At 43.9% G+C, this 27,038-nt stretch overlaps 1 protein-coding gene across 2 annotated transcripts in view; it reads left to right on the forward strand.

Annotated features, from left to right (window-relative positions):
• The window catches only part of cpt1ab (carnitine palmitoyltransferase 1Ab (liver)), an 85,886-nt gene that overhangs the window by 22,140 nt on the left and 36,708 nt on the right, over positions 1-27,038 (forward strand). For both annotated transcript variants that reach the window (XM_060915072.1, XM_060915073.1), the window contains exons 2-7: positions 1,614-1,774; positions 1,985-2,127; positions 14,940-15,111; positions 15,358-15,459; positions 17,622-17,759; positions 17,854-17,931. In XM_060915072.1, the coding sequence (XP_060771055.1) occupies positions 1,634-1,774; positions 1,985-2,127; positions 14,940-15,111; positions 15,358-15,459; positions 17,622-17,759; positions 17,854-17,931 (774 nt within the window). In that variant the 5' untranslated portion in view covers positions 1,614-1,633. The remainder of the gene's footprint in view (positions 1-1,613; positions 1,775-1,984; positions 2,128-14,939; positions 15,112-15,357; positions 15,460-17,621; positions 17,760-17,853; positions 17,932-27,038) is intronic.

The raw sequence follows: 27,038 nt of genomic DNA on the forward strand, positions 1-27,038 counted from the left end.
CTTTGGCAAGTCAGTTGGCACCAATAACATTAGTGTTCTTGATACCACAGCACTGTTGAATTCTCAAATCTGATTTGGTCAGTAGGCATTACTCCATTTTCTAGAACAGCACAGCTCTCCTGGCTGCAGAGGAAATCACAGATTTTACTAATGCATTTGTTCTAATACATTATCATATTTATAGTAACAGCTCATATATGGGGACTTGTATGGTGGACATGCCTCATCAGCTAAGCCTGAGATTAAGCAGAATTAAAAAAAAAAAAAGTTATTATTTAAAATATAGTAATTGATATGGTGAAGTGTTTGGCAAGGAGATTTTTTTCTTTTAACATTTATGGAAATGTATGGAGTCTTGGGTATCAGCAGTTTGTAACAAGCCATAAAGTTGGGGAAGCCATGGCCTAATGGTTAGAGAAGCAGCTTTGGGACCAAATGGTCACCGGTTCAATTTCCTGGACCAGCAGGAATGGCTGACGTGTCCTTGAGCAAGGCACCTGCTCCCCAGGCTGTTTGTTGTATGTCACTCTGGATAAGAGCGTCTGCTAAATGCCATTAATGTAATGTAACAGTTTTCTGCAATGGAAAAAATCTTCAGGACAGGGAATGTTGCACTTTCCAGTTTTTCTGTAACATAACAAGCAGTAACTGATTTCATACATTTGCAAGAAAAGAACTCAAATTCCGAGATTAAAAAGTAAAAAATTCCAAGATTAAGATGTCACAAATTTATGAAATAAATAAATAAATAATCCCACTATTTTTCCAAGGCTTTCTTTTTTTTTGTAAATTTGTGACTTTTGTAATTTCTGACACTTTATTTCTTGCAATTTATGACTTTATGATCCTGGAGAAATCTGAGATTTCTCTCGTAAGAGTATGACTTTAATCTTGGAAATTAAGTTTTTGGGATTTTTTCCCCCTCAGAATATTATCCCTCAATTCAAACTCTCATATTGGATGAGTTATGAGTACCAGTCAAAAGTTTGTACACTCCTACTCCCTTATAGGTTTTTCTGTATTTTGACTATTTTCTACATTGTAGAACAATACTGAATACATAAAAACTATGAAATAACATATGGACCATATGGAATTATGTGTTAAACAAGAAAGTGTTAAAATACCCCAGTATGTTTCATATTTTAGATTCTTCAAAGTTGCCACCGTTTACCTTGATAATGCTTTGCACACTATTGGCATTATCTTAATAAAGACAATAAAATTGGCATTCTCTTAATAAAGATAATTTTTAAAGATAAAAATAAAGAAAAAAACATTGAATTAGAAGGTGTGTCCAAACTTTTGACTGGTACTGATGTATAACATATAGAATAAACAAGTCATTTCAGAATCAGAATCAGAAGCACTTTATTGCCAGGTATGTTACACACACGAGGAATTTGACTCCGGTTCAACTTAGCTTTCATAGTACAGACAGAAAGAAAGTATAGGAAAAAAAAAATTCATGTGTAATGTTCACTAAAAGGTATGAATTGATGTTGATGCTAATTATTTAATTTTACAGGGCATGATCTGCAGATCAGAGAATGAGCAGACAAACATTGAAATCCATATAAATAAGCAAATTATAGATGCTTTCTCTTCCTCAGACAGTGACCAGTCAGTGATCATGGCAGAAGCTCATCAGGCGGTAGCCTTTCAGTTTACTGTCACTCCAGATGGCATTGACCTGCAACTGTGTCATGAAGCCTTGCGGCAGATCTATCTTTCTGCCTTACACTCCTGGAAAAAGAGGTTTATTAGGTTCAAGGTATTTTCAAAGTCTCTCCTATGATAAAGATAATGTTTGTGTTAGTGTTTATTGCTTTATATGACCAATAGGAATGACCATGATTTTATAGTCAATTGATAATGGCAATAAATCAATTCTTACATTACTATCAGTTTATTTTGTCTTTGTGGTGTTTTTGTTGTTGTGTGCTTGTTCATATAAAAGTTAAATAAGCCATTTTTTCCACAGAATGGTGTTATGACTGGAGTTTATCCTGGAAGTCCTTCTGGGCTCCTATTTGTGGTTGGGAGTTATGTGAGCTATACAAAGTATGCTAAGATAGACCCAACTTTAGGACTCTTCACTAAACTGGCCACTCATTTACCAGTCAGGTATGTAACTGACATGAATTTGTTTGACATACTGTATGTAACCAGGATAACAAGAAACTGATTTTTATTATGCTGCGATGACCTGGCGACTTGTCCAGGGTGTACCCCGCCTCTCGCCCATAGTCAGCTGGGATAGGCTCCAGCTTGCCTGCGACCCTGTAGGACAGGATAAGCGGCTACAGATGATGGATAGATCAATTGCATACCAAGCTGTAACTTGGACCATCTTAGTTTAAAATATTTACCAGTAGCTGCTCAGCAGCCTGTGTTACTAAGTAAAATATTACAAGTTTTGAAGGACAGAGTATGGCTGAATATGCAGGAAAGAAAACTAAAGAGTTTATAACAAAGGATAGGAAAACACATCGAATTGATTGGTTGACATCCACATGTTTGGAGATGATTGGATAAAATCCCTAATAACTCTCATCTGTTAAAAAGCTTATAAAATATGACCGAACAGATGCTCCTTTGTGACAAACTAGCCATGTAGTTTTGCTTGTTTAATAAAAAATGGTGAATAATTTGAGATTACACTTGTTTCCATATAGATGCCTGCTCTTAGTACAAGTGAAGTATGCACCCAGCTGGTGTAACAGTCTTTTACAGACTGTTAAAATACTTTAACAGTCTTTTTCATGAAAATATTATGATCAGGTGCAAAACCTGTGGGTGCATTCAAGCATTCTGACCATGGATGAGTTCACAACAAATTTATGGACGAGTTCTAGCCTAATTTAATGCTTACTTATTAGAGACTGTTATTACTGAATGAGTTAATGTTTATTTTTCTTTTAGCATTGAAACAAATGATTTTGAGATGGAATATACAGTACCAGTCAAAAGTTTGTACACCCCTACTAATTCATAGGTTTTTCTGTATTTTGACTATTTTCTACATTGTAGAACAATACTAACCATGGCCTAGCCCAAATGAGCAACACAGAACCGCTCTCTTGTGGACCCACCACCCACAGGAGGTGCTGTAAGGGTCTGGTGCATTGTGGATCGGGTGGCAGCCAAAGGCGGAGGCCCTGGCGTACTGATCCCCAACTGACAAAACTGGCTTTTGGGATATGGACCACCTCTCTGGTGGGGAAGGAGCCTGAGCTTGTGTGTGAGGTTGAGAGGTACTTACTTACTTACTTACTTACTTAAGCCTACTACCCCTCCTGGGGCATAGGCCGCCAATGAGAGATCTCCAGGCATGCCTTTCTTGGGCTTTTTGCTCCAGCTGGCTCCAGGTGTACCCCATTCTTTTGGTGTCAACATCAAGGTCTCGACGCCACGTGTTTCTGGGCCGTCCTCTGTTTCTCTTGCCTTGGGGGTTCCAGGTCACTGCTTGCTTGGTTATGTTGGAGGCTGGCTTGTGGAGTGTGTGACCGATCCATCTCCAGCGTCTCCTTAGGATCTCCTCTTCTGCAGGGAGCTGGTTGGTTCTATGCCAAAGGTCCTGGTTGCTGATGGTGTTTGGCCAGTGGATCTGTAGGATCCTTCATCGACATGAGTTGATAAAAGTCTGCACATTCTTCATCGCAGTCGCTGTTGTCCTCCAGGTTTCTGCTCCATACAACACTACCGACTTGACATTGGAGTTGAAGATCCTGATCTTCGTTTGTATAGTCAGCTCCTTAGGCTTCCATATGTTCTTTAGCTGTTGGAAGGCTGCTCTTGCTTTGCCTATTTTGGCCCTGACATCAGCGTTGGTACCGCCCAGCTTGTTCACGACACTCCCCAGGTAGGTGAAGACTTCTACTTCTTCTAAGGCCTCTCCTTCCAGCTCAATGGGATCTTCACTTGTGGTATTGATCCTCAGGATCTTTGTCTTCCTCTTGTTGATGTTCAGGCCTACTTGTGCTGAGATGGCTGCCACTCTGTTGGTCTTTTCCTGCATCTGTTGACGGGTATGGGACATTAGTGTCAGGTTATCTGCAAAGTCGAGATTGTCAAGTTGTGTGAAGGGTGTCCACCAGATTCCTGTTCTTGTGCAGGTCGTCGACATCTTCATTATTCAGTCAATTGCCAGCAAAAAGAGGAAAGGTGAGAGTAAGCACCCCTGATGAACTTCAGTCCTCACTTCGAAGGCAACGGTGGGCTGCCCTCCATGGACTACTCTGCAGGACATCCCATCATACGAGTTCTTGATGATGGTGACCATCTTGGCTGGCACACCATAGTGATGGAGAAGCTTCCAGAGGGTGTTCCTGTCCAAACTGTCAAACGCCTTCTCATAGGCCACAAAGTTGACGTATAGAGGAGAGTTCCACTCCAAGGACTGTTCGACGATGATGTGCAGGGTAGTGATCAGATCTGTGCAGGATCAGTCTTTCCAGAAGCCTGCTTGCTGGTCCCTGAGTTGAGCATCTACTTGGTCTTTCATTCGATTCAGGATGATCCTGTTGAACACCTTGCCTGGTATGGACAGGAGCATAATTCCTCAGTAGTTGGCACAATTGCAGAGGTCACCCTTCTTTGGTAGCTTGATCAGATAGCCTTCCTTCCATTCTGATGGTATTTGCTCCTCCTTCCAGATATTCTCAAACAGTGGGAACATCATCTCTACTGTGGTGTTTACATCTGCCTTTAATGCCTCTGCTGGTATGTTGTCTGGGCCCACTGCCTTGTTATTCTTCAGCTGTCCAGTAGCTTTATGGATCTCCTCCCTGCTTGGCATGTTACAGTTGATTTGGAAATCCTCAGTTGCTGGTGCAGCAGCATGGTGGTGTAGTGGTTAGCACTGTCACCTCACAGCAAGAAGGTCCTGGGTTTGAGCCCAGCGGCCGACGAGGGCCTTTCTGTGTGGAGTTTGCATGCTCTCCCCATTTCTGTGTGGGTTTCCTGTGGGTGCTCCGGTTTCCCCCACAGTCCAAAGGCATGCAGGTTAGGCTAATTGGTGGCTCTAAATTGACCGTAGATGTGAATGTGAGTGTGAATGGTTGTCTGTGTCTATGTGTCAGCCCTACGATGACCTGGCAACTTGTCCAGGGTGTACCCCGCCTCTCATCCATAGTCAGCTGGGATAGGCTCCAGCTTGCCTGAGACCCTGTAGGACAGGATAAATGGCTACAGATGGATGGAAGTTGCTGGTGCTATGTCTGGCGGGTCTGGGGGCGCTGGCCTGTTTAGCAGCTTTTCAAAATGCTCCTTCCATCTGTCCCGCTGTTTCGCTCCCATCAAGGTCTTTCCCTCCTTGTCTTTGACTGGTCTCTTTGGCTTGCTGAACTTTCCTGACCACTTCTTCGTGATGGAGTACACTTCACTCATGTTACCCTTTCTCACTGCTTCTTCTGCTTTAGCTGCCAGGCTGTCGATGAACCTTCTCTTGTTGGCTCTGATGCTTTTCTTCACAGTCTTGTTGGTTGTGGTGTATTCCTCTTGTGCCTTTGTCTTCTCAGCTTTTGTTCTGCTATTGTTGACTTTTTGCTTTTTTCTCCTTCCTGTCTTGAACCATCTTTGTTGTTTCTGTTGTCAGCCACTCTTTATGTTGGTACTTCATGGGCCCGAGAATGTCGCTGCATGTTGTCAGAGCTTCTTTGACATTCTTCCATCTGCTGTCTATTGTCTCCTCCTCTTCTATCAGTTTTCTCAGTACTTGGAACCTGTTGTTCAGGGCCACTCTGAATTCTTCTCTCTTGTGTGTGTCTTGCAGAGAGAATATGTTGTACTTGCGGTGCTGTGCTGCTGATGCCATCCATTCCTTCTTCAGTTTCAGCTTCAGTCATGCCACTACCAGATGGTGGTCTGATGCGGCATCAGCTCCTCTCTTCACCTTCACATCCTGCAGGGATCTCCTGAACTTTTTGCCGATTCAGATATGATCGATCTGGTTCTCAGTGGTACTGTCCGGTGACACCCAAATTGCCTTGTGTATCCTTTTGTGCGTGAAGACGCTGCCCCCAATTACCAGATTGTTGAGAGCATACAGGTCTGCAAACCTCTTCCCATTCTCATTCATATTACCCGGGCCATGTCTCCCCATCACCTCTTCATACCCAGTGTTGTCACTTCCCACTTTAGTGTTGAAGTCTCCCATTAGGATGTTGACATGTCTCTCACTGAGGTTTTCTAGGATGGTCTGTAGTCTACTGTAGAACTGATCTATTTCTTCTTCTATGCCATTATTTGTAGGGGCATAGCACTGCACAACATTCATGGTGATTCTCCTCTTCTTTGTTTGGAAAGATGCTGTGATGATCCTCGGACCATGGGCTTCCCATCCGATGAGTGCCTTCTGTGCTGCTTTGGACAACATCAGAGCTACTCCTTGGGTGTGTGGGGCATTGTCCTCCTTATGTTCTGAATAAAGCAGCATCTCCCCTGATGTTAGTCTTGTCTGTCCAGCTTGTGTCCATCACGTTTTGCTGATTCCAAGCAGTATTAGGTTGTAGTTGCACATTTCTGCAGAAACTTGCGCTGCCTTCCCTGCTTCGTACATGGTCCTGACATTCCATGTACTGAAGTTGATTGGTGCCCTGGTGGAGACCAGGGTGGTTGGCCTTGTAGCTTCCAATTTCTGGCTTTCACCACACAGCGTCATAACTCTTCTTGACGATCCCCCTCTTCCCAGGACTACGATGTCTTGATTTCCTCTTGGTGTTTTTGTAGCTAACTTTGTTTAACAGGGTGGGGTAGCTAGCCCCACGCCCAACCCTCCTCCTTTTTCAGCCAGGCTTGGAACCATCCTTGGTGGAGTTGAGGTTGAGAGGTACTGACTAGATATAGTTGGGCTCACCTCAATGCATAGCTTGGGCTCTGGAACCAATTTCCTGGAGAGAGGTTGGACTCTCTTCCATGCTGGAGTTGCCAAGGGTGAGTGGTGCTGGGCAGGGGTGGGGCTATTGGTAGCCCCCAGTTTGGTGCAATAACATTGGAGTTCTCCCCAGTAAATGAGAGGGTCGTTTCCCTGCGCCTTTGGGTTGGGGAACGGTCTCTGACTGTCATTTGTGCTTATGTGCCAAATGGTAGTTCAGAGTACTTGGCCTTCTTGGAGTCCTTGAGTGGGGTACTAGACAGTGGATCATGAGGGGACTCCATTGTTTTACTGGGGTACTTCAATGCTCACGTGGACAATGACAGTGAGATCTGGAGGGGTGTGATTGGGAGGAACGGCCTGCCTGATCTGAACCTGAGCAGTGTTCTGTTGTTGGACTTCTGTGCCATGCATGGTTTGGCCATAACAAACACCATGTTCGAGCATAAGGGTGTCCATAAATGTACGTGGCACAAGGACACCCTAGGCTGTAGATTGATGATTGACTTTGTAGTCATTTCATCTGATCTGCGACTGTATATCTTGGACACTGGGGTGAAGAGAGGAGAGAGCTGTCAACTGATCACTACCTAGTAGTGAGCTGGATCAGATGGCAGGGGAGGAGGCCGGACAGACCTCGTAGGCCCAAACATGTAGTGAGGGTATGCTAGAAACGTCTGGAGGAGGCTCCCGTCCATCAGATCTTCAACTGCCACCTCTAGCAGAACTTCAGCTGCATACCGGGGAAGGATGGGGACACTGAGTCCAAGTGGACCATGTTCCGTACCTCCATTGCTGAGGTGGCTGTGCAGAGGTACAGCTGCAAGGTTGTTGGTGCCTGTCATGGTGATAATCCCCGAACCTGGTGGCAGACACCTGCAGTGAGGGGAGACGTCAAGCTGAAGAAAGATTCCTAACAGGCTTGGTTAGCCTGTGGGTCTCCAGAGGCAGCTGACAGATACCGACGGGCCATGCAGAATGTGGCTCTGGCAGTTGCTGAAGCAAAAACTCTGGTGTGGGATGAGTTTGGTGAGGCCATGGAAAGTGACTTTCAGTCAGCCTTGAAGAGATTCTGATAAACCGTCCAGCGGCTCAGGAAGGGGAAGCAGTGCTCTGTCCTGACTGTTTATAGTGGGGATGGAGTGCTGTTGACCTCTACTGGGGACATTGTCCGGTGGTGGAAGGAATACTTTGAAGATCTCCTCAATCCCACCTTCATGTTGTCCGAGGAGGACACAGAGTCTGAGGGTGCTTGGGAGAACTCGTCCATCACAGGGGCTGAGGTTGCCGAGGTGGTTAAAAAGCTCCTTTGTGGCCAGGTTCCGGGGGTGGATGAAATTCGTCCTGAGTTCCTGAAGGCGCTGGATGATGTTGGGCTGTCTTGGCTGACACGCCTCTTCAACACTGTGTGGAGGTCAGGGACAGTGCCTCTGGATTGGCAGACTGGGGTGATGGTCACCCTTTTTAAAAAGGAGAGTGTGTTCCAACTATAGGGAGATCACACTTCTCAGTCTCCCTAGGAAAGCCTATGCTGGGGTGCTGGAGAGGAGAGTCCGGTTGATAATTGAACCTTGGATTCAGGAGGAACAATGCTGTTTTCATCCTGGTCGTGGAACACTGGACCAGCTTTTTACCCTTGCAAGGGTACTGGAAGGTGCATGGGAATTTGCCCAACCGGTCTACATGTGTTTTGTGGACCTGGAGAAGGCTTACTACCATGTCCCTTGTGGTTCCCTGTAGGGAGGTGCTTCGGGAGTATGGGGTTTGGGGCCCACTGCTGTGGGCCATTCAGACCCTGTATGACTGGAGCAGGAGTTTGGTTTGCATTGCCGGTAGCAAGTTGGATTTGTTCCCAGTGCATGTGGGACTCCGCCAGGGCTGCCCTTTGTCACTGGTTCTGTTCAAAACTTTTATGGACAGAATTTCTAGGTGCAGCCAAGCGACAGAGGGTGTCTGGTTTGGTTGCATCAGGATCGCATCTCTGCTTTTTGCAGATGATGTGGTCCTGTTGGCTTCATCAATCTGTGACCTATAGCATGTGCTGGAACGGTTTGCAGCTGAGTGTGAAGCGGCTGGGATGAGGATCAGCTCCCTCAAGTCCGTGGCCATGGCGCTCAGCCGGAAACGGGTGGAGTGCCTACTTCAGGTCAGGGGGAAGTTGCTACCTCAAGTGGAGGAGTTTAAGTATCTCGGGGCCTTGTTCACGAGTGAGGGTAGGGGGGAACGAGAGTTGGACAGACGGATCGGGGCAGCATCAGCAGTGATGCGGCCGCTAAACTGGTCTATTGTGATGAAGAGAGAGCTGAGCCAAAAGGCAAAGCTCTCAATTTACTGGTCCATCTACGTTCCCACCCTCACCTATGGTCACGAGCTGTGGGTAGTGACCAAAAGAATGAGATGAGTTTTCTCTGCAGGGTAGCTGCGCTGTCCCTTAGAGACACAGTGAGAAGCTTGGTCATTCGGGAGAGACTCCGAGTAGAACCGCTGCTCCTCCACATCGAAAAGAGTCAGTTGAGGTGGTTCATGCACCTTGTTAGGATGCCCCCTGGACACCTCCCAGGGGAGGTTCTCTGGGCGTGCCCCATTGGGAGGAGACCCCGGGGCAGACCCAGGACACGCTGGAGAGATTGCATCTCTCGGCTAGCCTGGGAATGCCTCGGTATTTCCCTGGAAGAGCTGGTGGAGGTGGCCGGGGAGAGGGAAGTCTGGGCTGCTCTGCTTAGGCTGCTACCCCTGCAACCCAGACCCGGATAAGTGGCAGAAAATGGATGGATAGAACAATACTGAAGACATCAAAGCTATGATGATAACCCATATGGAACAAATATGGAGTTATGTGGTTTTTCATATGTAAACACTAGGCATTTGAAGTATCATCATTAACGATTATCCATGTAGCAATAAAGATGTGGGAGCGCCACAGGTTCTGTGCTAACCCTGGATAAGTTATTACTTTGTTGTTACTTACCTTCCAGGGGCAAAGAATGTTAAAGCTCTTACATGATTCCTCCTTGGGTGGGTGGGAATATAATAGCCAGAAAGCATTGTAAGGCAGGTGTATATGGAGACAGTGAATTTAACAGATCCAGGAGAGCAAACCCCTTCACACAGACAAAGCACAACAGCACCTGTGCCAATAACCTAGCTCTTGCTGGAGTGCATTCATGATACCCATATGGTGGGCCATCCTGGATTGAAGATGGAAATTACATATTTATTACAAACATACAGGATAAAGCGGTTAGAGATAATGAGATGAGATGAGTATCAATCAAAAGTTTGGACACACCTATTCATTCATGGATTTTTTTGTACTTTGATTGTTTTCTATATTGAAGAACAATACTAAAGACATCAAAACTATGAAATAACATATGGAACATATATGGAATTATGTAATAAACAAAAAAAAGAGTTTAGAAAAACAAACTTTCATATTTTAGATTCTTCAGAGTAGCCCGTGTTTACCTTGATGACGCTTTGTACACTGTTGGTATTATTTTAACCAGCTTCATGAGGTATTCACCTGGAATGCTTTTCAATTAACAGGTGTGCTTCATCAAAAGTTAATTAGTGCAATTGCTTGTCTTCTTAATGTGTTTGAGATCAAACAGTAAATAGTAAACAATAAAAATACAGTAAATAGCCCTATTCCACAACTGTAGTAATTCATATTATAGCAAGAACCGCTCAACTAAGTAAACAGAAATGACATCCATCATTATTTTAAGACATGAATATGGTTAAATGCTAAAACAAATAGTACAGATCGAAAGAGCTTGAAAAACCCTTTAAAATGGTACCAAGATGGAAGTTATAGGTTGAGTAATAGCAAAACACTGGTCATTTGAAACCTGCATTAATTAACATTATTTTCTCCTTGTTTTCCACTGAAATTAAACCAAAAGCTGTGACCTGAAGCATAAAAATAAGAAAATTTTTCTCATAACTTTTTTTTTGAGATATTGACAAGCCTAATAAACTGCTTCATGTAAGAAAGTGAAGTTTCATTAGAGGTTTTGGTGGGAAACATTCAGTAATCATATTAATTATAATCCGTCATGTTTATTTACATACTTTGGCCATGGAACCAAATTTTGCATGCAATAAAACTCATGTGGTCGTCATTCAAATTCAACAAAATTTCATTCACTTAACCATAACCCAAAGCCTTAAAGGATATGGGACATGAAACATATAAGCACGCTATATCCACGGGCGATTGCTCTAAGACAACGAGGGAGGCTCAGCCTCCTCTAAAAATGCCCTTATAACTTTAATGTGTGCGTGAGTTTCTCCCCCTCGTGACAGCGCGATGCAGCACAGCCTCAGTGGGCTTCAATGGCATTGGGAGCTCTGCGCTTTTCAATCTCAAAATGCAAGACGGTTATTGGACAAATACTGCGAAAACGCCCGCCCACGGACTCCCACGGACTCCCAGCCTCAGTGGACTTCAATGGCATTTGGGAGCTCTGCACTTTTCAATCTCAAAACGCAAGACGGTTATTGGACAAATACTGCGAAAACGCCCGCCCACGGACTCCGAGCCTCACATGGGAGGGACATGGCAGTTTCCGCGAGGAGACTGGTGATTGGTGAAAGCGGCCGGATATTTTCTTTGATTGACAGCTTGTTTCAACTATAGACAGGCAGCGGTTACAGTGTTGCCAGATTGGGGGTTTCCCGCTCAATTGAGCGGTTTTAAGTGCATATTGGCGGGTTTTGAACATATTTTGGGCTGGATAACGTCAGCAGTATCTGGCAACATCAATTCAGTCCCATGCGGATTCGCAAGTGCTGTGGTGTATTGTAAGAGATCAGCTTACATTTCGATTTCATTCATTACATACGGTTTCTACCAGCTTTTTTTAGTTTGTATATATTTTCATTGTAAGTAAAGTGTAAATATAGTGTTGTCAAGTTTGCTATCTTAGTTCCAGAAATGTCGTTTATTTGAGTGACTGAACTTGAACTTGAGGGGGGCTAGTCAGCTAGCAAGAAAGCTGCGCACGGATGCCAAGCATTGCTCATTTAATTTTGGCGAAGCCATTTGCCAGTCTTCCTTTCAAGGAAAAAATTAAAATTAAAGAGACCAACGCCTCAAATTGACTTGGTGAAAAAGGTAGGGAAATAATACTCGTTCCTTTCAGCTCTCCTGGTACGAGAAAGTGAATTGGCTAACAGCAAGTGATCCACATCAACAACAGTAAATAGGCTACTTTAGTAATATGTCATGGATGGACCAAAAATATAGAATCTATTTAAAATGTTTATGCTGAGTATATTATATTGGAATATATATTTCTCTGGATATGAATTAAACACAGCTACAATTTGGAAAACATTTTTAAACAAAAACACAGCCGAGAACATTTCACACTACAGACCTGGATTAAAAGTGAAGGGTTATCAAAATTGTCAATAAAACATTTCTCAGTCAAAATAAGTAAAATATAGGGAAAGTGTCATTGAATGAAATGTGTGGCACCCAGCTCTACTGCTGAGGTTCCTGACAAAGAGCTGCTTTCAATAATGATCAATTTTTAAACAACATGCCACAATTTTAAAATATAAAATGTTAAAATATAACCCCCCCAACACCACCATCATGTATATTGGACAGTAGGCTAATGGGCCAAAAGAACCTGTTATTTCACAGTTTGTGACGCTGCCAACAATCAGCCAGATCAGAGGCAAGAGTATGGGCAAAATTGATGTTTTTTCTTTTAAAATCTGGAAATATCGTAACCAACCAGCCTCCCCTGTTTGAAAGACTACCAGCCGCCACTGGCTATATCAGTTTCTTTCCATTAAAAATATGAATTAATTGCATCAACAAATACAAAATCATCTATTAAATTCAGCAAAATCATTATATTCGTGATGATTATATGGCATTTCTGCTCGACTTCCGATATGCATTTTTTGCAACCGGAAGAGCCGCTGTCACGTGATCATACGTCACAAAAACTTTCGGGCACAACACAAGCGGGTAGATGAATGGAGAAGTGGATGACAAGAAAATTGTTTTTATAGTCTTTAAAGTACATTGGACATCATACATTGGACATCATGGTGTATTGTGCTGCTTATGGTTGCAATAATTCCAATGGGAAATGCCCTGGAGTAAGTTTTTTTGCATTCCCCAAGGGCCCGAAGCTGAGGAAAGTGTGGGCTCACCTGCGCATGCGCAGTAGGCTTCGCGCATGCGCAGTAGGCTTGGTAGGACAACTTTACAGAACACCTGTTGAAAAAAACTTTGCACCTACTGTTTCCCACAAACTGTATTCGGACCATTTCACTGAGGATTCTTTCAACATTAATACTCAGGTACTGAGCGATATTAATTCATGAAACAGGAAGCATAAGGATGAGAAAAAAAAAAACAGTTCAAATCGGGAAGCCGCGCACACCTGCGCCAGGCTGCACAAATGTGCGCAGCTTCCCGACCCAAACCGCCTCTCTCTCATCCTTACACTTCATGCCTCATGCTCCATGAACCAACATCGCTATTTTATTTTTTTTTTAATCGGATCTGCGTGATTCAGCCGTGAAAAAGGCGGCATCCACCGAAAGGCGCGCTGTTTGCATCCCTGCACGGAGGCCAGGGGACAGGGCAGGAATATTTTTGTTGATATGAGTGATCCGGTGCGATTTCGTGACCCCCCTGTTGAAGACCTCTGCACTAAGCGACTGAAAGCCAAGGTAAGGATTAGTATTATAATTTTGGGTGTATCAATTATTGATTATCATAATTCTGACTCGTTTCGCCATTTTGAATGTTTTCATCTCGGACTCTGGAAGCATTGTATCTCAATCAATCTCGAAAAATATCAGCAAAAAAAAAACTAGCTTGCAACGGACTTTAGCTAGATCTATGATGAACTTTCAATGTATGATACAAAAATAATACTTCTTTCAACAGATCATTAGCCTTTGAGCAGAATTGTTTTTAACTTACCAGGAAGTGTTATCGAGCAGAATTGTTTTTAACTTACCAGGAAGTGTTATCGAGCCGACCGCTTTCAGTTTCATGGGGATTGAATGAACTCTCACTCTCAGAATCATCTGACCCGTCAGACAAGATCCATGTTCATGTGAATTTCCAGCTATTGGTTTGAATTGATAGGGTCTAACTTCACATCTCTGTGAAACATCGGGAATGTCACTGTCGATGGTGTCCATTTCGGTAACCTGTTTACATTAGATTCCCAAGCGCTGGCTCCATGGAAAGTTTTTGTGATGTCACGGGTCACGTGACCACCTCACCTAGCTCATTAACGAATCCTTGTTTTACGCTGATGTATAGAAAAACTTGAATAATGTGATGATTTTCACATTTTTGACGCCCTGCAGTGATTTAGATGGCATTTCTTATGTCCTTTATACATAATTATGCCCAGGTAAAAATCCATGTCCCATATCCTTTAAGTAAAGAGAAACAACAGTCCATCATTACTTTAAGATATGAAGTGTTTTTTAATTAATAAAAATAAAGAAAAAACACTGAATTAGAAGGTGTGTCCAAAAGTTTGACTGGTACTATACTGTAAATGGTTAAAAACCTATCCAGAACATTTCCCAAAGATTTGATTTTAGAGCCCTGTTTTACAAAAGATGATTTGCAAATGCAAAGCTGCTTGTATCAATATTTCATTACAGCTTAAGGGAAGAAGCTCAAGGTTACACCATTTAAACACTGAACCCTTAAAAATCATGTATGTTGTGTATCTCGATATTGGCAGTTAACACAGATCTACTAACTGCTCTAATGGAACGTGAGAACAAGCAGGTAGAAGGCTGGTGATGTTCAGATAGAGAAGGGCCTGTTCTGCTGTGATATCCTAAGCACATTTCCTGCAAAAACAACACAAACCTCAAAGGCTTGTCCTGTTTATAAATTCTGTATGAAGATAGAAATCTTGGGGTGAATTATGCTATTGTGTGAACTTAAAAAGGGTCAAAGCTTTCTCACTGGTAGCAGTCTGAAAAGGTTGATCACCACCTATAGGTCTGAAATTGTGGAGTAGCCACATTTGTAAATGGTTCTGTTTCTCTACAGTAAGTACATAACAGAAGATACCCAGCGTATCCTTGGTGGAATGCTGATTGGTACAGGGATTTGGGTCACCATAACCTTTATCATGAGGAACGTCCTGAAATCTCTGTTGTCCTGGCATGGTTGGATGTACAATCGCCATGGGTCGATGTCCATAAGCACCAAAATTTGGCTGGTGAGTTCGCTTTGCCAGTGTATGCAAGCATAAATTAATGTCTTTCCCAAAAATGAGCTTTTACACACAAAAAAAGTGTCCTTTGAAAATGTTTGTTTGTTGCTCTGCCCTTGTCGCACAACTGTTGCATGTACTGTGTATCTGGAAAAGCTATGTACTGTATTTGTCCTTCAGAGCTTGTTAGTAGGTTTTATGGCATGTAGTTGTGTTTCCATTCCACTTGTTTGATGTCTCTTATCACTGCAGTTACTGGTGAAGTTGTTCTCTGGACCGAAGCCAATGCTGTACAGTTTCCAGAGCTCACTGCCACGTCTACCCGTGCCTCCTGTGAAGCACACAGTGAAAAGAGTGAGTCTCGAGCTGTTTAACAGAAGACAAGAATCAAGCCTTTACAAAAAAATATGAATTTTCTTATGCCTTTCAACATAAAGGCATATCCAACATCAAGTTTGCATAAGGTTATTTTATGCAAACTTGGTTTTGGTGTTGATTTTATGAAAATGTTACTGAACTGCAATTTCAAAGTTACATCCTTTTTATTGCTTTGTTTTTAAATAAGCATTAGAGTGTATAATTGGATATCAGTGAGTGAAACACTCAAGTAATATTTCCTTAGATTTTATGGCCTGGTGCCACAATACCAATAACTATAACGGTAACTAAAAATAAATCAGTCTCCTGCAGTTTATGTGGTTGGTGCTCACACCAGACCGATAACGATAACTATAGCCCAGGCCTGGGTTTATCCGTATCGGTGAGATTGCTTCTGGAGAGATTTTTCTAGACCTGGACCTCATCTGATAAAACATCTGACCAATCAGGTAACTGTTTACATGTGACGTTGTCTGAGCACATGCTGTTTTACCCGGGCATCTTCGTACGTCCTTGTTGCATCATGAAGTCACGGAATACAGATTCATGGAAAATTTAAAAAAATAATACAAAGCACAGATCTTTTATTCACAGATATGTGATTTTCTGTGAAATATAGAATAGAATAGAATGAATAGAATGCCTTTATTGTCACTGCACAAATGTACAATGAAATTTAGTTCATCATAGGAGAGCAATATATCAATAGTAAATTAATAAAGTAAACATAAATGCAGGTAAGATATTTTAAGTATGAACTTTGGCAGTCCAAACATTTAATTGTTTGAGACTTCTTAATTTTTTTATCCATGATGCATCATCCATATGAGATCAGTAACCAATCTGTAATATACTGAAATGTCCGTGACCACTCCGTAAATTATTAGCCTCCATGATGCATCCGTATTAAAATCCGTAATCACTCTGTATTTTGTATCCTTTTTTATTATACTTCCATAGTCCATAATTTATCAATATTTTGTCAACCACTGGAGTGTGTGCATGGGTTGTTTTGAAGTCCAAGCTATACAGTACAACCTGGAATAATGCGCTACTACTTGAAAAAATCTTCCATGACTCCTAAGTTGCATGCATTTATTTCCCTGAGTGGCAGCACCAAGCTATATTATAGTCAGGATTATAGTTGTGGTGTGACTGCTCCAGACTGGAACTAAATTCAGGCAGACGTATAGTCATAGTTGTAGTTATAGGTATAGCTATAGTTATCAGTGTTGTGGGACCGAGGCCTTACTCATAAGATTGTTTTCAGTTGTAATGTTAAGGAAGACATAATATCCATCCTTCTTTACCGGTCTCTAATCACTCTTTAAAGTAATGTAAGATTTATACTTCCAGAGAAGACTTGGTCCAAAACACACTGAGACTTCAGCACATTTACTCACCACAATGTTACGATGATTTAAATAGGGTTAGTACGGAAGCTGCGAGAGGCCCTTCATATAATCTTTTTTTATTCACCTTGTTATCCTGAGATAACGACATAATTAATTCAGGATCTCGAGAAAACAACACAACTAATTCGAGATCTCGAGAAAACAAAACCGTTATTCCGAGATAACGGCATAATTAATTCAGGATGTCGAGAAAACAACACAGCTAATTCGAGATCTCGAGAAAGCAAAACAATTATTCCGTGATCTTGAAAAAACAAAACAATTATGCAATCTCTCCCTGTGTCAACCCCTGATCAAAATATTGCCTTATTAGGTGATCGATTATTCCAGACATTCTAATGACCAAAGTTGCGTCTATACAGAATGAGAAATAGCCCCAAAGTCAGCATATCACAAGTCTCTTGGCGCACCTGAATGAACCATTTCTCAGCTGTTTACTCAAGATCATGAAATAATTGTTTTGTTTTCTCGAGATCACGGAATAATTTTGTTTTCTCAAGATCTCGAAATAACAGTTTTGTTTTCTCAAGATCTTGAAATAACGGTTTTGTTTTCTCAAGATCTCAAATTAGTTGTGTTGTTTTCTCGAGATCCTGAATTAATTATGTCGTTATCTCGGGATAACAAGGTGAATAAAAAAAAAATTATATGAAGGGCCTCTCTCGGCTGCCGCAGGTTAGACATATTTTGTTTGTCTAAACATATAGCATATCATTTGTCCAGTACCTCGAATCAGTGCGTCCTCTAATGGATGATGAGCAGTACAAACATATGGAAGGACTGGCGAAGGACTTTGAGAAGAACATGGGCCCCAAACTCCAGTGGTACCTGAAGCTCAAGGCCTTTTGGGCCTCCAATTATGTAAGTTGTCATTATCTTACACTGACTACATTTGAGGTCAGAGTAATGACATTTGAATCCCTGTTTAAACTCTGCTATTGCTCTGTTATGGCAGGTCAGTGACTGGTGGGAGGAGTACATTTACCTGCGAGGACGTGGACCCCTCATGGTCAACAGCAACTACTATGCAATGGTAAATAATGTTTTTTTTCATTGGAACACAGATTTGTGCCCTTTTGTCTGTGGTAACTGATTTTGTATAACAGACTTAAGGAACCATGTGGCAGAGAGAGAGGGCGGTATCAGCATTGTTCCTTAGGGCCTCATTATTGTATCCATGACACTGTTGTTTACAGTTGATTTCAGTAGGGCTCAGCAAGTATTGCTGGTTTTATTTTAACTATGAAGTATGAGTATATGCAGTGGAGTCCAAAACTCTGAACCATGAGTGGAAATGCTTGTATTAAGCATCCTTTATAATTTAATGCAACATTCTTCATTAAAATAATGTTACTAGCAATAATGTGAAAAGTAGAATCTTTGAAAGAAATATGTTAAAAGTAAACAGCCTTTTGATTTCATAAAATCGGTGAAATTTAGTTCCCTCTGAAATTTGGTCATTGTGACATATGTTTATTTCTTTAAAAAAATCAGGCCATTCTGTGGCTGGGAAGTTCTTTAATTTGAGGGGATTCCCTAGCAAATAATGTGCATGAAATCGCTCGCTTCACACAGTCAAGCAGACGGGGAAGTCCCGTGTGCGCATGTGCATGTTTACCTTTTGACATTGTTGTCTTTGTCTTCTTCTGCGTCCTCTCACCTCTGCTTGCATCCTCTCACCTCTGCTCTTCATCCTGTACACTGACGACTGCAGGGCCACTCAGCCAAACTGTCACCTGGTTAAATATGCAGATGACACAGTGCTCTCGTCTCTGCTCTCTGGCCCCTCACAACACCACAACTCAGCTCTGCAGGACTTTGTGGAGTGGTGTGACAACTCCTGCCTGGAACTGAATTCCAGCAAGACTAAAGACGCGGTAGTGACATTTAATAACAAGCAGAGTGCTGCTGCAGTCATCACCACCATTCATGGGAAGCTGGTGGAGATCGTTGAGGAGCACAAGTACTTGGGCACAATCTTTGATAATAAACTCAGATTTGCCTCCAACACAGAGGAGATCTTCAGAAAGTGCCAACAGTGACAGTACCTCCTGAGGAAGCTTAAGCCCTTTGGGGTCAGCAAGGACATTATGACTACTTTCTACTACTCCTTCATTGAGAATATAATGACGTTTTCCATAACCTGCTGGTTCTACTCCCTTAGCCTTCAGAACAAAAACTGCCTGCAGAGCACAGTCAAGGTGTGCTCTAAAATTATTGGTCTCCCTCTCAGGTCACTCTCAAGTCTGTGTGAACAGCAGACAGTAAACTCAGTGGGCAGGATTCTTCAGGACCCTTCACAAGTCCTGTTCCCTGCATTTGAGTGGCTCCCCTCAGGACGCCGGCTCCGTTGTCCGAGCTGCCGAACACAGAGGAGAAGAGCGACCTTTGTCCCAAGAGCGGTTCAGCTCCTCAACTCTCTGCCATCCTTGTCCCTCTACTCACCTCTCCAGCCCCTTCCCCCTTCTTCACATGCACTCTAACCTGTCTGGTGCACTAACCACCCTCTCTGTACACATACCACTTTAAACATAAACTCTGCTGCTATTGATCCTTCTACCTCATAAGCAAATTGCACCACATGATATTTTTGTATATACTGTTTTTTTTTAAATTATCATACAACCCCGATTCCAAAAAAGTTGGGACAAAGTACAAATTGTAAATAAAAACGGAATGCAATAATTTACAAATCTCAAAAACTGATATTGTATTCACAATAGAACATAGACAACATATCAGATGTCGAAAGTGAGACATTTTGAAATTTCATGCCAAATATTGGCTCATTTGAAATTTCATGACAGCAACACATCTCAAAAAAGTTGGAACAGGGGCAATAAGAGGCTGGAAAAATTAAAGGTACAAAAAAGGAACAGCTGGAGGACCAAATTGCAACTCATTAGGTCAATTGGCAATAGGTCCTTAACATGACTGGGTATAAAAAGAGCATCTTGGGGTGGCAGCGGCTCTCAGAAGTAAAGATGGGAAGAGGATCACCAATCCCCCTGATTCTGCGCTGACAAATAGTGGAGCAATATCAGAAAGGAGTTCGACAGTGTAAAATTGCAAAGAGTTTGAACATATCATCATCTACAGTGCATAATATCATCAAAAGATTCAGAGAATCTGGAAGAATCTCTGTTCGTAAGGGTCAAGGTCGGAAAACCATACTGGGTGCCCGTGATCTTCAGGCCCTTAGACGGCACTGCATCACATACAGGCATGCTTCTGTATTGGAAATCACAAAATGGGCTCAGGAATATTTCCAGAGAACATTATCTGTGAACACAATTCACTGTGCCATCCGCCGTTGCCAGCTAAAACTCTATAGTTCAAAGAAGAAGCCGTATCTAAACATGATCCAGAAGCGCAGACATCTTCTCTGGGCCAAGGCTCATTTAAAATGGACTGTGGCAAAGTGGAAAACTGTTCTGTGGTCAGACGAATCAAAATTTGAAGTTCTTTATGGAAATTAGGGACGCCGTGTCATTCGGACTAAAGAGGAGAAGGACGACCCGAGTTGTTGTCAGCGCTCAGTTCAGAAGCCTGCATCTCTGATGGTATGGGGTTGCATTAGTGCGTGTGGCATGGGCAGCTTACACATCTGGAAAGACACCATCAATGCTGAAAGGTATATCCAGGTTCTAGAGCAACATATGCTCCCATCCAGACGACGCCTCTTTCAGGGAAGACCATGCATTTTCCAACATGACAATGCCAAACCACATACTGCATCAATTACAGCATCATGGCTGTGTAGAAGAAGGGTCCGGGTACTGAACTGGCCAGCCTGCAGTCCAGATCTTTCACCCATAGAAAACATTTGGCGCATCGTAAAACGGAAGATACGACAAAAAAGACCTAAGACAGTTGAGCAACTAGAATCCTACATTAGACAAGAGTGGGTTAACATTCCTATCCCTAAACTTGAGCAACTTGTCTCCTCAGTCCCCAGACGTTTACAGACTGTTGTAAAGAGAAAAGGGGATGTCTCACAGTGGTAAACATGGCCTTGTCCCAACTTTTTTGAGATTTGTTGTTGTCATGAAATTTAAAATCACCTAATTTTTCTCTTTAAATGATACATTTTCTCAGTTTAAACATTTGATATGTCATCTATGTTCTATTCTGAATAAAATATGGAATTTTGAAACTTCCACATCGCTGCATTCCATTTTTATTTACAATTTGTACTTTGTCCCAACTTTTTTGGAATCGGGGTTGTATTTACTGTATACATATTGTACAACTGTAGTTATTTATCCACATACTGCCACCTTGCACACTGTCATACTTTTTTATGTTTACTTTTTTTTTTTTAAATATTTATTGTGTTTAACTGTACTTCTCTGCATGCCTTTAAATTGCCCCGAGGGGACAAATAAAGTGTTTTGAATTGAATTGAATTCTCTTGGATTTTACGGCAGCTGGCATCCAGTGTTGCATTACTGCCATCTACAGGTTTGCCTTGACAGCGCACTGACAGTTACATCATTCTGTCGCTAAACGAACAGCTGATCACACTGAGGTGCTCGCTGACTGCCGATGTTTATTAGTTTGGTCCTGCGTTTCCTTTTCTTCGCAACATAATACCTTTTCTTCTCGCGTTCCGTTACTGTAGTCGGTCTTTCACGTTTCATTCACACACTCACGTCCTCCATTGTTCTCTCCTGTTTCAAATTTGTATCCCACAATGCCTTGCGTGAATAGGAAAAGCCCACCACGTGATGCATGATGTAGTATCTTGTATTGCGTCATGGTGAAGCAAAAAATAATGGCAGAGAATTTAGGGCGACGTGGCCCTAAATTCATTAATTGTTCTCATCTCATCTCATTATCTCTAGCCGCTTTATCCTGTTCTACAGGGTCGCAGGCAAGCTGGAGCCTATCCCAGCTGACTACGGGCGAAAGGCGGGGTACACCCTGGACAAGTTGCCAGGTCATCACAGGGCTGACACATAGACAACCATTCACGCTCATATTCACACCTACGGTCAATTTAGAGTCACCAGTTAACCTAACCTGCATGTCTTTGGACTGTGGGGGAAACCGGAGCACCCAGAGGAAACCCATGCGAACACGGGGAGAACATGCAAACTCTGCACAGAAAGGCCCTCGCCGGCCACGGGGCTCGAACCCGGACCTTCTTGCTGTGAGGCGACAGCGCTAACCACTACACCACCGTGCCGTCCTCCATTAATTGTTCTATTAAAAAAAAAAAAGCTAATAAAATTGGAAGTCTGTGATTTGAGTTCAGTAGCTTTCATTCCACTAAACAAAAATAATTGTGTGTCAGGGAAAATTCTTTTTATGACCTAAACCTGAACAATCTGAAATTCAGTCTACCTTTAACATGAACTTCAGTATTTCTTCATATTTTGTCTGCCGCCTTTTGCTTTAATGACAGTGTGCACTTGAGTGTGCACTCCCCTCCTAGAACTGCCACCTTATTGTGGTGGAGGGGTTTGTGTGCTTGAATGATCCTAGGAGCTATGTTTTCGGGGGCATTATGCCCCTGTTAGGGTTTCCCAAGGCAGACAGGTCCTAGGTGACAGGCCAGACCAAGAGCAGTTCACCAAAAACCCCCTATGGAGAAAAAATCCAGGACCGTGACGTCGCCCGGTAGGATGCAGCCGGGGCCCCACCCTGGAGCCAGGCCCGGGGTTGGGGCTCGTATGCGAGCGCTTGGTGGCCGGGCCTTTGCCCATGGGGCCCGGCCGGGCTCAGCCCGAAGAGGTGACGTGGGCCCGACCTCCTGTGGGTTCACCACCCACAGAGGTAGCAGCAGGGGTTTGGTGCAGTGTGGATTGGGTGGCAGTCGAAGGCAGGGGCCTCGACGACCTGATCCCTGGACACAGCGGCTGACTGTTGGGACATGGAATGTCACTTCGCTGGGGGGGAAGGAGCCTGAGCTTGTGCGGGAGGTTGAGAGGTACCGGCTAGAGATAGTCGGGCTCACCTCCACGCACAGCTTGGGCTCTGGAACCCAGCTCCTCGAGAGGGGCTGGACTTTCCACTTCTCTGGAGTCGCCCGTGGTGAGCGGCGGCAGGCTGGTGTGGGCTTGCTTATAGCTCCCCAGCTCAGCCGCCATGTGTTGGAGTTTACCCCAGTGAACGAGAGGGTCGCCTCTCTGCGCCTTCGGATTGGGGAGAGGGCTCTTGCTGTTGTTTGTGCCTACGGGCCAAATAGCAGTATAGAGTATCCGGCCTTCTTGGAGTCCCTGGGAGAGGTACTGAGGGGTGCTCAGACTGGGGACTCCATTGTGCTACTGGGGGACTTCAATGCTCACGTGGGCGACGACAGTGACACCTGGAGGGGCGTGGTTGGGAGGAACGGCCTCCCCGATCTGAACCCGAGTGGTGTTTTGTTATTGGACTTCTGTGCTAGTCACGGTTTGTCCATAATGAACACCATGTTCGAGCATAGGGGTGTCCATAAGTGCACGTGGCACCAGGACACCTTAGGTCGGAGGTCGATGATCGACTTTGTAGTCGTTTCATCTGATCTCCGGCCCTATGTCTTGGACACTCGGGTGAAGAGAGGGGCTGAGCTGTCAACTGATCACCACCTGGTGGTGAGTTGGATCCGCTGGCGGAGGAGGAAGCTGGACAGACCTGGCAGGCCCAAATGTATGGTGAGGGTCTGCTGGGAACATCTGGCCGAGCACTCTGTTGGGGAGGTCTTTAACTCCCACCTCCGGGAGAGCTTTTCCCAGCTTCCGAGGGAGGCGGGGGACATTGAGTCTGAGTGGACCATGTTCTCTACCTCCATTGTGGATGCAGCTGTTCGGAGCTGTGGCCGCAAGGTCTCCGGTGCCTGTCGTGGCGGCAATCCCCGAACCCGGTGGTGGACACTGGAAGTAAGGGATGCCGTCAAGCTGAAGAAGGAGTCCTATCGGGCCATGTTGACCTCCGGGACTCCTGAGGCAGCCGACGGGTATCGGCAGGCCAGGCGTGCTGCAGCTCGGGCAGTTGCGGAGGCAAAAACTCGGAACTGGGAGGAGTTCGGGGAGGCCATGGAGAAGGACTATCGGTCGGCCTTGAAGAAATTCTGGCAAACCGTCCGGCGCCTCAGGAGGGGGAAGCAGTACTCTGCCAACACTGTTTACAGTGCAGGTGGGGAGCTGTTGACCTCGACTGGGGACATTGTTGGGCAGTGGAAGGAATACTTTGAGGATCTCCTCAATCCCACCGTCATGTCTTCCACTGAGGAGACTGAGGCTGATGACTCAGAGGTGGACTCGTCCATTACCCAAGCCGAAGTCACTGAGGTGGTTTGCAAGCTCCTCGGTGGCAAAGCACAGGGGGTGGATGAGATCCGCCCTGAGTATCTCAAGTCTCTGGATGTTGTGGGGCTGTCTTGGTTGACACGCCTCTGCAACATCGCGTGGCGGTCGGGGACAGTGCCTCTGGAGTGGCAGACTGGGGTGGTGGTCCCTCTTTTTAAGAAAGGGGACCGGAGAGTGTCCTCCAATTATAGGGGAATCACACTTCTCAGCCTCCCAGGGAAAGTTTACTCCAGGGTACTGGAGAGGAGAATTCGACCAATAGTCGAACCTCGGATCCAGGAGGAACAATGCGGTTTTCGTCCTGGTCGCGGAACACTGGACCAGCTCTATACCCTTCATAGGGTGCTCGAGGGTTCATGGGAGTTTGCCCAACCAGTCCACATGTGCTTTGTGGATCGGGAGAAGGCATTCGACCGTGTCCCCCGTGGTATTCTGTGGGGGGTGCTTTGGGAGTATGGGGTTCGGGGCTCTTTGCTAAGGGCTGTCCGGTCCCTGTACGAACGGAGCAGGAGTCTGGTTCGCATTGCCGGCAGTAAGTCAGACCTGTTCCCAGTGCATGTTGGACTCCGGCAGGGCTGCCCTTTGTCACCGGTTCTGTTCATAATTTTTATGGACAGAATTTCTAGGTGCAGCCAGGGGCCAGAAGGAATCCTGTTTGGGAACCACAGGATTTCATCTCTGCTTTTTGCGGATGATGTTGTCCTGTTGGCTTCTTCAAACCAGGACCTTCAGCATGCACTGGGGCGGTTTGCAGCCGAGTGTGAAGCGGCTGGGATGAGAATCAGCACCTCCCAAGTCCGAGGCCATGGTTCTCGACCGGAAAAGGGTGGCTTGCCCTCTCCAGGTTGGTGGAGAAGTCCTGCCTCAAGTGGAGGAGTTTAAGTATCTCGGGATCTTGTTCACGAGTGAGGGAAGGATGGAGCGTGAGATCGACAGGCGGATCGGTGCAGCCTCCGCAGTGATGCGGTCGCTTTACCGGTCCGTCGTGGTGAAGAAGTAGCTGAGCCAAAAGGCGAAGCTCTCAATTTACCAGTCGATCTATGTTCCGACTCTCACCTATGGTCATGAGCTTTGGGTAATGACAGAAAGAACAAGATCGCAGATACAAGCGGCTGAAATGAGTTTCCTTCGCAGGGTGGCTGGGCGCTCCCTTAGGGATAGGGTGAGAAGCACAGTCACTCGGGAGGAGCTCGGAGTAGAGCCGCTGCTCCTCCACATCGAGAGGAACCAGCTGAGGTGGCTCGGGCATCTTTTTCGGATGCCTCCTGGACGCCTCCCTGGGGAGGTGTTCCAGGCATGTCCCCCCGGGAGGAGGCCCCGGGGAAGACCCAGGACACGCTGGAGGGACTATGTCTCTCGGCTGGCCTGGGAACGCCTCGGTGTTCTTCCCGAGGAGCTGGCCGAGGTGTCTGGGGAAAGGGAAGTTTGGGCTTCCATGCTTAGACTGCTGCCTCCGCGACCCGGTCCCGGATAAGCGGAAGAAGATGAGACGAGACGAGACTTGAGTTGGCATGGATTTCACCAGGTTGTATAAATCCTAATGATCCATGTTACATCAAAATCATTAGTGCTGTCAGAACACATGCTTTCGTCGAAGAGAAGTTTCAAGGAGTCTCAAGAAGTTTGTGTAAATTTAAATAGTGACCTTGAAACAGCGTTGAGTCGTGAATATTGAACATTTATTTTCTTTGTTTTTCATTTTTCAGAATTCTAAAACTTCAGGTATAAATGGTTTAAATTCAAGATTTACAATGTGGTCTCAGATGTTTAGACTCCACTGTATGATCTATTTAAGGATAATTTAATTATATAATTATGTAATGAATAATTTGCCTAAATATCATATAAGCCTTTGTAACTGTTATGAGAAGAAGACTTCAAATATCTTCATTTTATGTTTTAATTCAAGAAAATTCTCAACATAATTTAGTAACTTGTACTCAGATATGATGGTACAGTATGTGTCTGAGCAGAACAGGAGCCTCCTACTGGCTTTATAACAAGTGGATTATCAACTATCCTTGACACTGTTCTTTTAATAAGAGTGTCTGAATGTTTTACAAAGACTTAAATTATATAGAATTATATTTTCTGAATTTAAGGCCTAATATGTAAATTGCTTTAAATTCACATTAGATTTTAGCTAACTGGCTGACAGGTTAATGAAATATAATGTCTTATCAGAAATGAAAAAAGTGAGACAGCAGTTGTGACACAGCCACAAGATACAAATCTTAAACAACAGCGACCTGGTCCTTGCTAGTGAGTACTCAGGGTTAATTTGTGGGTGTGTGTTATATATATGTATTTATTCTATCCACATTCACTGGATATGAACAATTGCACACTCATTTGCACACCAATTGCACACTCATATGAACAATTGCACACTCTACTACTAGGATATCAGCTCATATACCGTGAGTAGAGAAGAACAAAATGGTGCCACGCATCAAGCCAGATATATAACTTTATCAAGTATTTAAAAGAAACAAAAATAGTTAAATAAAATAATATAGTCCCCCCCCCAATATCACCTGTTCCACACTCCAACCCAGTCAGTGGCAGTAATGCATCTTTAAGTTGGTTTGCCAACCGCCAAAAAAAAGAAGAGAAAATGGCAGAGTGTGTTACTGAACAAACTGAGGACAACAAAATACGGAATGAAAGTATTTAATGGTAAAACATATATTTTTTTTATTTTTCAAGAATTATTATTGTAGCATTTTTCACAATTTGCTACTGTCATTTCGCCGGTTTGTTTACATTCTAATCTGAAATTATTTTATCGGATGTTTTGTATAAAGTTTTTAGCCAACTCAGTGCTACGTGCCTCGTCAGCTATCAG

The sequence above is a fragment of the Neoarius graeffei genome, chromosome 2 (assembly GCF_027579695.1).
Source record: "Neoarius graeffei isolate fNeoGra1 chromosome 2, fNeoGra1.pri, whole genome shotgun sequence".
Lineage (NCBI taxonomy): Eukaryota > Metazoa > Chordata > Actinopteri > Siluriformes > Ariidae > Neoarius > Neoarius graeffei.